Source organism: Haemaphysalis longicornis, unplaced genomic scaffold (assembly GCF_048455015.1).
Source record: "Haemaphysalis longicornis isolate Haplotype H1 unplaced genomic scaffold, Haemaphysalis longicornis Haplotype H1 scaffold_2, whole genome shotgun sequence".
Taxonomy (NCBI): domain Eukaryota; kingdom Metazoa; phylum Arthropoda; class Arachnida; order Ixodida; family Ixodidae; genus Haemaphysalis; species Haemaphysalis longicornis.
The window spans coordinates 54156616-54170167 of record NW_027526295.1 but is presented as its reverse complement, the minus strand read 5'-3'; the positions used below and the strand labels follow the sequence as shown (position 1 = coordinate 54170167).

The 13552-nt window shown below is 47.6% G+C and overlaps 1 protein-coding gene across 4 annotated transcripts in view; it reads left to right on the top strand.

Annotated features, from left to right (window-relative positions):
- LOC144168907 (uncharacterized) overlaps positions 1-13552 on the top strand; it is a 36356-nt gene that overhangs the window by 9003 nt on the left and 13801 nt on the right. For all 4 annotated transcript variants that reach the window (XM_077697902.1, XM_077697901.1, XM_077697903.1 and 1 more), the window contains 3 exons: positions 432-524; positions 3638-3738; positions 10688-10794. In XM_077697902.1, the coding sequence (XP_077554028.1) occupies positions 432-524; positions 3638-3738; positions 10688-10794 (301 nt within the window). The remainder of the gene's footprint in view (positions 1-431; positions 525-3637; positions 3739-10687; positions 10795-13552) is intronic.

Sequence of the window (13552 nt, the reverse complement as noted above, 5' to 3'; positions counted from 1 at the left end):
CAAAACATCTACATGTTATTCCGCGGGAATCTGTACTGGTCATTTCGGGTGAAGCCAGTGTGCGATAGGGGGAAAGCTAATCTGCCACGTCCTTCTTGGCTGTGGCAGCTTAGGGGCTTGCGGCTGTGTCTTTTGTGCTGCCTTTCTAGACATGGCTTCACCTGACGGGAAAGTGTGGTACTTTTTGGGCCATTTTTCTGAGACGTCCCCTTTCAAGATACTGAGGACAGTCAGTAGTGTCGACCGATAGCTAGGAACTCTGGTGGTTTGCCTCTGTCACCACCTTGAGCTGCACGTGTGCGCATGCCTGAAGGCTTCAAATTGCAAGGCCTGAACACAGTGTGCATTGAGAAGCGTCTGGCATGCTTTTTTGCTGGCTGTAATGTTTGGTGGTCTGCGCTCTCACAAACGACGGTGACCGCTCTGTGCAGCCCGCGGTGAAAGGGTACCGCAACGAGGACGAGTTCTCTGTCTGCCGCATGGGGAGCCCAAGACCGTTGGCTTCTGGGCGGGTAGCCGCGCCGGTAAGTGGTGTCCTCTGCAATGGAGCCACGTCTATATATATGTAGAGGGGCCATGAAAACAAAATGCAAGGTTGGCTCGTTAAAAGGACTGCCTTGTCTCGATGACAGCGGTACCTGTTTTTACTGCAAACTTCAGACAAGTAATTGACGTTTTAAGGAATACATACAAAGCAGTGGCGACTCCCTAGCAGCTTGCGTGTGATTTCTCTATGATGTCACGGAGTCCTGTTTGTGGGACTGGCGACTGCCCACAGCAAAGCCACCGGCAGGAAGCGTGAAGGGGCGATTGCAGTGGGGCTTCCAGTTTGTTTGACCGTATCACTTGGATGCTAGCAGGCAGTGAACACAATGAATGATACATATGGTTTTAGTGTGGGCCCATGTTAAGTCACTCCTGCGTACCGTTGTAGCGTAAACTGCAAAAGTTTTTCAATATTTCTTGTTTTTTTTTCACTTAAGAAACCGTCTTGCGTGGCTGTAGTTGAGCTGAGTGAGTTACCAAAGGCTGGCTCTTGCAGATTGAAGAAAGTTGTGTTTTGTCTTCATGGCCCCCTTAAGGGGGAGACAAAACAAGTTGTTTTAATTTTCAAGTAAACTTTGTGAAACTGGTCAATCTTGCCGCTCCCCTCCCACTGTTTTCAAATATGCCGTTATTTCTTTCAGTTGGTCAATTAGTTCTCAAGGTAATTTGAGTTAATTAACCATTTTTGGTCAAACGAGAGAGAAAACAGGGTTGTTCATAAAACAAATTTTATAGTTTCGAATGCTATGAACCCTGGTGTATGCAGTCATTGAAGCAGTTTTTTGATGGATCGCTTGGAACTAATTTCACAGCTCATTAAACTTTGGTGGCACCAGTGGCAAGGAGCCATTTTGAGCGCCCATTCCAAACACTGAAGTTTAATGAGCTAAAGTAGTTCCAAGCGGTGCATAAAAAAACTGCTTGTCTTGTTGCGTTCACCAGGATTCATCGTAGGGGAAAATATAGAGATTACAGTTACATGGTTTGACCTGTTTTCTCTTGTTCCTGCAAAAATGGGTAATCATCTCTAATTATCTTGGAAACTAATTGACTTATTAAAAAAATATTGGCATATTTGAAGTTAGTGGGGGAAAAGCAGCAAGCCTACTGGCAAGCTTAACAAAGCTTACTTAAAAATTAAACAAAGTTCTTTTGAGACCTACGTCCCCCCCTTAACTCTCGCTACCGCCGGAAAATTGACCAATTTTTAGGGGTCCAAGAAAACATTTTTTTCCTGCTAAAAAATTGGTTAGGCACTAATTACAGGAACACAAAATGCAGAATATTTAACGGCCTTCCCAATAACACCAGTTTTAAATGTTTGCACACATCATAGTTGGAAAAAAATGTCAAAATCAAAATTTTTGTCTAGTTGTCAAAGAAAATAATAATAAGGAGTTGTGCACAACAAACCGCCGACAGTAGAAAAAATTTTGCATATACATTTTGTAGGGAACATTTCAAAAACACGTCCTAGAAAAAATGTTGGCTTGCGTGGAAAAGTTTGCAGAGATAAAAAAAATGTTAGCACGCGTGGTGCCCGTGCCATGTGCTGAAGCCCAACCTGCGTTTCAAAATGTGCAATTTCGGGTGGTTCCCTGGAATAAATGTGGCAATTTGACATTATCACAGGCACCAATTTGCCCCCACATAACGAAAAAACATCTTGTCAATGAGTGACTTTGCATTTACAGCGAGCACAATATTTGGGACAAGCATGCGATGCGGAAAAAACCATGCATGAAGTTGAAAACAGAACGCCGTGGTTGATGCTTGTTGACGTTCACGGTCAGTTATCTCTGAAAACAGAAAGCTGAGCTTTATTATCATCTTTTTACTCGCAATTGTAGCCTTGCTCGTAGAAATGAGGTACGATGCGCTAGAATCGTGCCCTGCGATCTTTGGCCGAGTAGCAGTTGCACGAAAAAAAAGATCAGCACAACGAGCCTCCTCTATTGCAGCGCCACCTAACAGTTTTCGAATGAAACAGTACAAAAACTTATTGGAGATTCCTTCCGAATAGACAGTTCAACTAAGCAGCACCATTAGACACCCGGATATACCCTCGCATGGAAATGAAACTGGAAGGCGAACAGCTGGCAGTGTAAGGCCGATTTGAAGCGCTGTCCTCGGCGGAACAGATATCTGGCGACTGGGTGTGATCTTTTGACTTGCATCTGAAGTTCTTATCGCAGAAATCGGGTTAGGGTGGGGGAAATCAGGAGCGGCGTGCTTTGTTCGAGGATCAGTCGCGGGCGCTCCAGGCGCCATGGCAGGTAGCCTTGAAGTTGGGTAACTGCGTAGTAGCGCTAAATATGAATTTCGCGATGCAGAAACGAAACCAAAACTGTTGTAAACTGTTTGCGAATGGTCCTGCGGTAAGTAGAACTACCACAGAACTTAGAACAATGTGCGCAAAGGCAATAAAACTGCCTAAAATCATAAAATAGCTTTGCAACCAGGCAGTGCTTGACATTTTCAGCCGATTTCTGGGATTATTACTGTCAGAGCGTGAACCTGACGATTGAAAATCGTTTGCTGGTTTACCCTTCACGCCCTGATAGCAAAAAACAAACGCTGGTGCAAAGTAATTACGAGTGGCATGCATTCTTCGTTGGTAGCAGTGACGCGCGATGACCATGCCCCTTTTCCACACCCAGGTGATTCAAAAGTGTGTCAAAAATCACGTTTCCGTTGCAAAAATGAAAACAAAACTGATTTTGAAAGGCCATTTTCTGATCTAACTTCGAACAGCTTTTCTTGTTCGAGCAACGCCTGGAGCGCTATGAAAAGGCGCTCCTAAAGTATCGATCAAATTGATCGGTTTTGATAGGCGCGGTAGCGAAAGAGTTAAAGCGCAGCAGTTGTGATGAAAATGTGAAAAGATTAGTATGTCCTCCTGTTTGTCAAAGGTGTTGCTCTTCGCTCCATGATTTCACATCAACAGCTACTCGGTTTTTGAGGAAGCTCTTCCAACTTTGTCACAGTCAGACACAATCTCTAGAGCATAGTAAAAGTAAAGCCCTCCTTCCCAGTGCAACAGTCTGGTCAGGTTGAATGTGGTCCGTGCACTGCCTACGATGGGATGCAGGAGGAGAGCTGTGGAGGGAGAAGGCGGGCCTGCTGGAGCACTCTAGAGGTCCACGGCCCAGGGAGTGCCTGCAACCTCTCCTCCCTGTTCTTCCAGGCATGGTGAGATCGGGGGGGCATCCTCCCCTTGTCCTTTGTTTGTTCTGTAGAACTGCTTTTCTGTACGTGTCAGTGGCAACTCCTTTTATTTGTAAGGACTGGATGAAAAAAAAAATACAAAAAATAAGGGCGACATTCCAACACTGTTGCTTTGATATTCCACAGTGCTTGCACTAGTGTTGGAAGAAGCTGTCAAGTCGCGGGAGATTCTGGCCAATGCGGAGGGACTGCCAGTATAAAAGATCTGCCAGCTCCAGTAAGATTGACTGGGTGGCAGCCTAACCTCCTTGGCAGGCTATTTCGGGGGGTCTAAACTTCCCTAGGCTACTAGACGCTTTCTAGAAACATACAGGGCAGCGAATGAGACTCCGAATAAGAGTGTGCTAAGACTTCAAACTAGCAGGCTCCGAGCAGTCTGGTTCGCAGACCTACGATCCATGCTTATGATGACTTGATCGGCCATTTCATTGAAAGTCGGGGCCTCTCTCGCCATTTCGTGCGGCATGGGAGAGTTGGCCCTCCACTCCTTTCCAAAAGGGGCGCGTTGTGCTGGAGGGAGTGGGAGTTTGTCTGCTGCATGAGCTGTCGGTGCAGCAGCTACAAAAAGGTGGCACGGAAAGGGCGGAGCAAAAGTTTATCATAAAATCCCGCTCATTACCTCAGAGATAAGAATTACACATTCAGAATGAAGCTCATTGTGATAACGAAAATATACGTTACACCCTAAAGTTAAGCCTGCAATCCCTCTACCTGTGAGCGTTAAAAAAGCCTCATTTTCGATGAGAAAGCAGCTTTCCTGGCTTTCCTTCACTATTCTCGAGGGTGGCGGTTACGTCACTTAGCTGTTGGTGTTTTTGCTGTAGTTGTGCATTTGGCTTGAGCAGGGAGGGTGTTTCGCTCGTACAAGCAGGTGTGATATCAACAGCTGCCAAGCTGGCAGTGGGAATTATATGCTGTTCCACGCTTTATGCACGTCGTGGGTGCAGTGCAGTCGATGGAATTCGTGGCGCAGTACTTCTGCCAGTAGGTTAGCAGGGTGTCTAGCGACCGGGAAAACCGGGAAAACAGGGAAAAGTCAGGGAATTTTGAGCCACCGGGAAAAGTCAGGAAATTATCAGGGAATTTTTCAATCAAGTAGTACCGGTCAGGGAAAACCACTTCGGGGCCTGCCCACACAGTTTTAGAATAGGGTAAACCAGTGTTGGAGTCCCCCGAGAAGTTACCGAACGCAACACGTTCGCGCGCGACGAAAGCGTGAACAGCGTGAAACGTTTTCAGGTTTTTTTGCTAGCGAAAACGCGCTGCGCACGCCTGAGGCGCGCTGACGCCGCCGCGGAAACCACCCGCGGCCGAGCGGCAGGCGCCGGCAACATGGCGGCAGAACCGGCCGCGGAGTAGTGCGATAGCTCCAACGACCGCTTTTAACCGCTTTTTAAAATGCTACTTAAGGGTCACACGCACTTGCTTGTGCAGAAAAGGAGCCACCTCAGGCACGAAATTGTCGAAGCGGCCGTGAAAATACCGCGCACGAATCGCGTGCAGAAACTCGCCGTGCGGTTCACGCAGCTCGCAGGTGGCAGGTTGCTGGGTGCACTTGCGCAGAGGGACGATGTAGTGGTGCCCAAATCGCACGCACAACGCGCTTTTTTTTTTTCAACGAATTTTAAAAGGCAGCGCTTTTTGGGAGCTAATCTTGCAAGAACTTCTTTCTTGTGACATCAGGAGCCAGACTTACATAATCAAAAAGGAACATGACATGGTTTAGCGTGAACCGCATGAGGCGTTTTCTGCTCGCGAAAACGCGCCGCGCACGTCACAGGCGCGCTGACGCTGGCGCAGAACCACCAGCACCACCCGCACCAGTATGCTTTCCTCCATGACCCGCACGCTGCGCGCGGTGCTGCCGGCGGCGGCAACATGGCGGCGGCTTCGACCGCAAAGTGGTGAAGGGAGTTCGAGCGACCGCTTCTAAACGCTCTCTAAAATGCCGCACAAGACACGCACGAAGTTACTTGTGAGGTAAAGGAGCTTATAATGTGGGCGAAAAACGGTACTATAAAACATCATCCGCGCCGCTAGTGAAAGCGCCCTTGCAATACCTGCGGGGGTGTTAAGCCTAAACATCTCTGGCGGAGCCAGCCGGCTGTCTCGAGAGTAGAGTGGACTAGAATTATTCTAGTTCACTCTACTCGAGAGCTTCGAAACTGCCGCCATGAGGCGCGCGGCTCCCCATTGGCGGAAGTCGTCAGGCTCCTCCCACTGCCGCGCGCGACGCGCGTCATTTTCTGAGCGCGGCAGAATTCGCTGCCGCGTGCGCGAATCGTCGACGCGGGCGTGAAAAAATCGCACGCGCAACGCCGACGCGCCCGAATCGCGTGCAAAAACGCACCATGCGGTTCACGTTGCATGTCGAGCCAGGACAATCAAGAAAAAAAGCAAAAAGTGCTCGCTGAAGCGCAACTTGAAGCTTCTATCCCGCAAGATGAAATAAACTCTGAAGCCGTAACTGAAGGCGAGCAAACCTCAAACTGAACAAACAAACTGGAGTTAATCAAAGTGCATTTTGAGAGTTGGGGCACTTGCAAATGTGTTTTTCCCAATGATAGAATGTGTTTTCCTACGCTTTTTATATGCTTCACGGACCATTTCCACAGAATGGCGCCTTTTGTATGGGTCAGGGAATTTCGTTTAAAATTGTCATGGAAAAGTCAGGGAAATTGAATTAGGCAATTTGCTAGACACCCTGGTTAGAAAGAGCAGGTCCTTGCGACCACATTGTAACGTAGCTGGCGGCCAGCGGCTGGAGTGCTCATTGCAATTGAGCCTATGACGATGAACCCGACGCCAATTCACAACTGTCTACTTCACGGCGAGATGAACACAACGATAAGTTTGCGACATTGCGACATCTTGCTCCGACGGCAGAGCATTATTCTGGCCTCCTCGGGAGCAACTGTACACACACCCCAGCTCCTTTTCCTGTCAGTCCAGCGGGCTTCGCAGGCGCACGCCACATAGCAGGCAATCTTTGTTTGTGACTCGCAACAGCGTCTGTCGCAAACGAAACCTTGTGGCTCGGCTGGAGGAGGTGGCCTACAAAGGGTGGTGGGTCATCGTAACGTATTCGTGGCAGGGCCCCAATACGCAGCCATTATGGGCAACGTTCCTTGAACTGTTCCAATCATGCTTCGAAACAAATGCTTGGGGGACGCCGGCGACACCCACAGCCAGTCTTGCCGCACATTCCCTGCTTTTTTCTAGAGGCACCTGCCGTGCACAGCTAGGTACACTGTGTCCCTGTAGTCTTCATTGGGACTGCTCGGAAGCCTAGCCTGTGCACCTTTGGGATAGCGTACTAGTCTGAATCTAACTCGCAGACTTACTGTAGTCCGTAAAGTAAACGGGACTTCCAGTGAGACTACCAGTAAGCTGTTTGTTTGAGCGGGGGGGGCCCAGCTGTTTGACAGTGCCTCTTTGAATCGCTAGCTGTGAGCATAGATGCACCAAGAGGCTCACGTCCGTGGTGCGTGTTGGCGCTGACTGACAATCATCGAGGCTTTGCTTTGGATTGCCAGTCCGTCCTCACCGACTGGCCCCAGCCATTGCGAGCGGAAAAGCATCCCTGGAAGACGTTGTGGATTCTAAAGCATGGTAGCTAGTGCAGGCTAAGCTTACTATCTGGGCCACTCAGTGAGAACGAAGAGTGCTAGAAACACACTTTGCGTCCTCGTAGGGAATCACTGGCGTAAAGCGAGGAGCCTCCTGCTTTGCTGGCCACCAGTGCCACCATGCAAAGTGTACACCATACACTTCGGCATGGACTGAACGAAGCCTTCCTTCAATAAAAAATGCTTCAAGAGTGAACAAACACTGAACCAGTTCGACTAAGTTCCCTCAGCTGGAAAATAAAAAGGAAAATTTAATAGAATGGATCTCTTCGGCAGAATTAACAAGGGTCATCCTGCTTTCAAGTTGTAGGATGCTTTAAAAAAGGATTTATCATTTCTCTTTTTTTTTTTTGGCACATTTGGCACATGGCTGAATTGAGGGGGATGTCAAATTTTCCTTCACAGAAACTTACTCCACCTGGGCTATTTGCCCAAAAATCTGGTCGATATTTGGCTTCTCCGCATAGCTGCGATGTCATGCAAGAAAGCCACCATACTGTTCAAGGAACCTGAGAGGTTGCTGGTGGACTACCTGGTGTGAAATGTTTTATATATACGAGTACTGGAAGCAAATGCCAAATGGGGAAGTACTCAGATACCTGAGATAACTGATTACACAGCTATCAATAATGCATGCCCAACACTGTTCCAAAGCCTTTCACGTAAAATAAAAATTGATGTGCTGGAATAATTAACTGAAATAACCGATTTTATGCAAACCATGATACATGCCCAATGTTTTTCCCCAGCCTAACACTGAACAGCAACACAGTTTTTTCACCCATTGCTTGACCATATTTGTGCATTCTGTCTACATAGTTGGCAACAATGTGTGTTATCACGCTTTGTTTCTTTGAACAATCTTCCTTATGGATAACGACCCTCTTACGCAGCCAGCTGGCCAGTTCCTGCAGGAGCCAGCATGCCGAGGAGTTAGGGATGGCGTGTGCCATCAAAAAAGGGCGGAAAATTTAAACCTCAAGTTTGCCAGCTCTGTTTTGCTCAAAGTGTGAGCTGTGACTACTGGCATGAAATGTAGCAATCGTGCCATTCAGTGCCGATTGGTATGGTACGTAGAACGTACTGGTCAGTTCAGTTCCGGTGCTTAGCCATGCAAACACAAATGTGCGCAAATAAACTGCACCGCTGGTATATCCCTGGCATACTTTATTTTTGAAAATTTCTATTTAGTAAATCTTTTGGAATCTTTCTTGTCTTCGGCTTTATGTGTACAAATTTTCATTTTGCGTGCAACTCCTTCGGTCCACCTGTGAAGTTTGTCAAGAAGTGCCACGGGAAATTTGTTTACAAGGAGCTCCATCCAGGCCGTTTTGTGTGTGGAGCCCCGTAATGTTGCATGAAAATGGAGGTTTTTCATTAGGGAAGGTGGCATTAGAGATGTGAACCTCTTTAATGGCTTTGGCTCTTTCAGGGGCACGTGAGCCACACTTGTAATAGCGTTTCGAGGTGGCCGCAAGATTAACAAGGGGAAAGCGGGGTGTCAGAGCCCCTCCCCCTGTCTATGCCTCAATGAGAGGTGTAGTCATCTTCAAGATGGACCTTTTTCAGCCACTGCCCCCGTACCAAAGTGACGGGTAACTTGTGGAAAGGAAATTCCGTATTGCCATCCACCGGCTTGTCTTGCACAGCGGTGCCCAACCACAAGCCATCGCGTACAGTGACGTGCTCACGGATAGTGTGTTGCAAAAGAATAAACGCTTTTCCAACTTAAGGGGGCCATGAAAACAAGATACAGCTTCATTCAGCTTGAAAGAATGAGCCTCTGGAAACTCACTCAGCTCCACCCGAGTTATGGCAAGAGTTTTTTTTTTTCTTTTTATGGAAGAGACACGAGAAATATCGAAAAACTATCGCATTCTGCGCTACAGGGACGTCATATGGGCCAGCACTGCAAGCACTCGTCAGCATGTTAGTAACTGCACGCTAGCATTCATTGAAGTGACCTGATCAAATGACACCAGAGTCCCCACTACAATCCCCCAGTGGCATTCCTTGGCGGTTGCTTAGGTTGTTGATAACCGCCGGTCGTACAAACCATACCAGATTGGGTGTCGTCACAGGGAAATGGCCGGGAAGGGGCTGAAGAGCTGCCACTTCATCTGGTTCTTCTCGCTTCTCTAACTGTATCTCGATTACTATTTCTTTCAAGTTTGGAACGGAATTGGAGTCATCACGACAAGGCAGTCTTTTTATTTAAACAAACTTGTATTTTGTCCCTGTGTTCCCTTTAAAGCGGCCATGCAGACAAAACACAAGTTTGGTTCATTCAAGAGATTTCCCCGTTAGAATCATACTGACACCACTTTTAACCCACACTTCACTCAGACAAGCTATATAATGAAGAAAAAAAGGGAATGGCCTGGCGACCCACCAGCCCATTTCCCGCGGCAGAACCTATGATGTCATATGCCCAGCTGAGCGCTTGGCTGAGCATGGCAAAAGCAAATGCAAATTAGGCAGCTTGACGAAGAAGCTATTTGCACCCAAATGTTCTGCATATTCATCTTACAGCAGTAAGAATGGTGGGGTAAACAATGAAAGACACGAAAATACACGTGAACGTAGAAGTACCGGTGCACATTGCTGGTGGTACTGGGTGCACTCTGCTTGTTTGAGCTGTACAGCAGACCGCCACTTTGGAGTCTTCTTACACGACACTGGCCGATTGGCATAAGTGACATTGTCAGGGGACAAAACTCTGGTGGCACCAGTGGCAAAGAACCATTTCGAGTGCCCATTTAAAACACCACAGTTTAATGAGCTGTAGGGTTAGTTCCAAGTGAACCAATTCTCTTATTGCACTCACCAGGGTTCCTAGTATCGGAAAATATAAAGATTACAGCCTTATGACTGGCATTGCTTTGTCTGTGGTTCCTCCCAAAGTGACCAATCATCTCCGATTGTCTTGGGAACTAATTGTCTGACTCACAAAATGATGGCATATTTGATATCAGTGGAAAAAAAAGTAGCAAGCTTGCCGGCAAGTTTCGTTTCACAGAGTTTACTTGAAAATTAAAGGAAGCGTTTTGAAGAGCAGTGTCCCCCTTAAAAAGGCATGTCAAGCCCCCTTGGTTTGTGCTCTCAAGTCAGTGGTGATCCGCAGTAGTGCGGAGATGTGGCAGGCTTGGGGGATCCACACAGTGGCGTCCACTTGAGTGCTGGTGGATGCTCGAGAGGAGTGTCCCTCTTACCGCTCCCCCCCCCTCTCCCCTGGTGGTGATCTCTTGCTTCCGTGTGGGTAAAGGAGCCCTGCGTTGTTGCAGGCGCCACTGGGCTGACGCTGGCACGGCAGTTGCATGCGGTGCTGGGCACGGACGTGTCTGCCCAGGCCATCGGGGACGCCACGTACAACGCAGAGCTCAATGGAATGGTGAGTGGTTATTGGCCAGGACTGACCGGCATCGAGGGCTGACACTAGTGCGCAATGTCAGCGACAGCATCCAGTTGCAGGCAGCATTTTTGAGGAGATTTGACTACGCAAACGTAAGTTTAGTTAACACCACTGCAGTTGGCCCTTTGCTCAAAATGAGTGCTGCAATTTAGGGGTGGAGGAGGAGGAGGAATAGCTTTGCTGTCAGAGGGGGTGTGAATGCCCTGGTGGGGAGGGAGGGGGACACGGAGGGAGAGAGGGAGGGGATAATCAACGAGATAGCACTGTTCAAGGTTCAACCACTTGAAATTGTGGGTGGGATTTTAAAGTCAATGGTTCCGTGAAGATATAGTTCGGAGATTTCGTGAATAGATAGGGGCTACGTTTATGGCAGGAGTCAGTTTAGGTTATCACACCAACTTGTAGAGACCACTGGTTAGTGAGTATTCAGTAATGTCCTCTAGAAACAAAATTCAGTTTGTGATAACACTATTTATTCTTCTCTATAAAACAAGTTCTTCTTCTTCTTATTTTTTTTCTCAGGTTAGCGGCCTGCAAAGTCACATGTGAGGCTTTCCATTTTAATGTATGGTGGCTGCAACATCGTACATAGTTTGCTTGCGCTTTCTGCCTACTGCACCTACCTCTTTCTACCCTGCAGTCTGGAGAGCAAGCAGTATTAGCTCGGTGTTTGCTTTCATGATTACAGAGTTCCCTCTTTTTCGGGAGAAGTCGCGCTTTTTTGGGCCGGTTGTGTTCATGGTGTGATGTGAGCCAGTCTTACCCCACTTCTCTGATGCCCCCATTCATGTCCACTTTTCACCTAGCCTTGCACACACTAGCACTTAGTTTCATGGCTGTGCTAGTGTTGGCATGTCTAAATCATAAGGACTTACTACATATACATATATCAGGAGCTCTGCCATGCATTGGAATGTGCTGGAAATTTGCAATGAAGTACATGCACTGTGTGTGGAGTTATCGGCATCGGTCAGATAACAGCCATGTCAACAGAAGCTGGGGAAGAGGTTTTTACAAGGAGCAGTTGTCTTTAGTTACGCAAATGAAATAGGTGTGGTGGAGCTTTTTTTCCCCTTTCTTTTTAATCAAGAGTAAGGGGTGCTCTCATAAAAACACTAGCCTGAACAGGCATTCAACAATTATGTGAGATGGTCCCATAAAGAGTAGAGTCTGTAGCGTGAAACACACTCTGTGTTCACTTGATGCGGGGACTCACTGGGTGGCCTGGGAACTGCCTTCAAACTGACGGTCACTCAAAAAAAGCTGTGCTCTCGAAATGGCACCACGAACTTTGGAATTGTAGCAGAGGCAGTTCTTGTGCAAATGCTCCTCTGCATGAATTTTGTCTGGCTATGGATAACTGTCCTGAAAGGTCGGGTACGAAGTGAACGTTTTGCATGATTTCTCTCGTCTCGCTCTATTCTTTGGATAGCCCCCGTTCCCTGTAATCGAATAAATAAGGCAATCACAATCTCTAAAGTCGTTAGTGAAACTGCTTAAGGGGGACCGTGCTGTTGCGAAGCCCTGAAAATAGACTGGTATGTGGGGTCTGAGAAAGAGAGAGAGAGAGAAATACACGTGTATTGGCTGAAAAGACCAGCTAGGACTTGGTCCTTGCCGGTCCGAGGTGGTAGGTCTCTTCAGTCCAAGAAAATATTTTTTCAGGTGCTGGTGTACGCGTGCCACAGTACTGCTGTTAGATCTAAGGCCAGTTGCACGTAGATGGCATTCTACAGAGGTGTGTTTTGTTCTGCACAAGGGTTGGATGAAGCCAATAACCTTTTCAAACAGTAGCTACACTAAACTCACTCACCTAAGAACTGAAATGTGTAGCATTTAGGATTTCAGCGAAATAAACAATGCAGGTCACTCATGCCCTGAAACTTGCGTCCCAACATGGGTGAGGCCAAAGTTTAAGAAAACAATTTTCTGCACTGTTGTTATATTTGCGCTGCATTTATGTTGTAAGTGGTAAAATTGCCCTAATTTTTTTGAGGGTCATACTTGGAGTTTGTTTTAACTGTCACAATCTGTGCCTGCAAGCATGCGCATGTGCTTTCGCTCCACATGTTGGTGCTCGGCCTCAGTTGCGAGTAAGTCAGACTTGGTACAGCACCTTTTTTTGGTTATTGGGCCCGTAAGCGACTGCCTTTTGCTCCATTGGGTGTACTGAGGTGCACAAGGCCTGTGTGTGTGTGCGTGTGCGTGCGCGTTGTGTTTTTTCTTGGGTAGGCAGAAGGTTGGTCAGCACGTACTACCAGCACACGAGCAGACCAACCCTCAAAGGGTCGTTGTCTGTTCCGTTAGGGTTAACTTTGTCATTAAGCAAGCGCACAAAAGCCCAAGGGGCGAGCCGCATCTACAGCGATGTCCTTATCGCAGTTTATGGGGCCATCATTATGATTCTGACGGGTGGCAGTGAGGATTGAACCGTGGTGCATCAGTGTGGCCCCACTTTGTGCACAACAGAAAGCCATATCGACAGCCAAGTCAGAAGTGTTTGCCCTCTAGAATTAGGTTCACAGGAACCACTCCCCCACTCTGTGACGGGGATCGATGCTTGGGGTGTAAAAGGAATCACAGGCCAATGCAGCCTTGTCCTTACTTGCGTTGTCATTTCAAAACTTTCTGAAAATCATGTCCACATCTTGTCAGGTATCATGTTAACGTGCATGACATCAGAAGCATGATTGAGGGAGGCTACCAAGGTTTCTAAAAAGCGTAGCGTCTCTAGGGA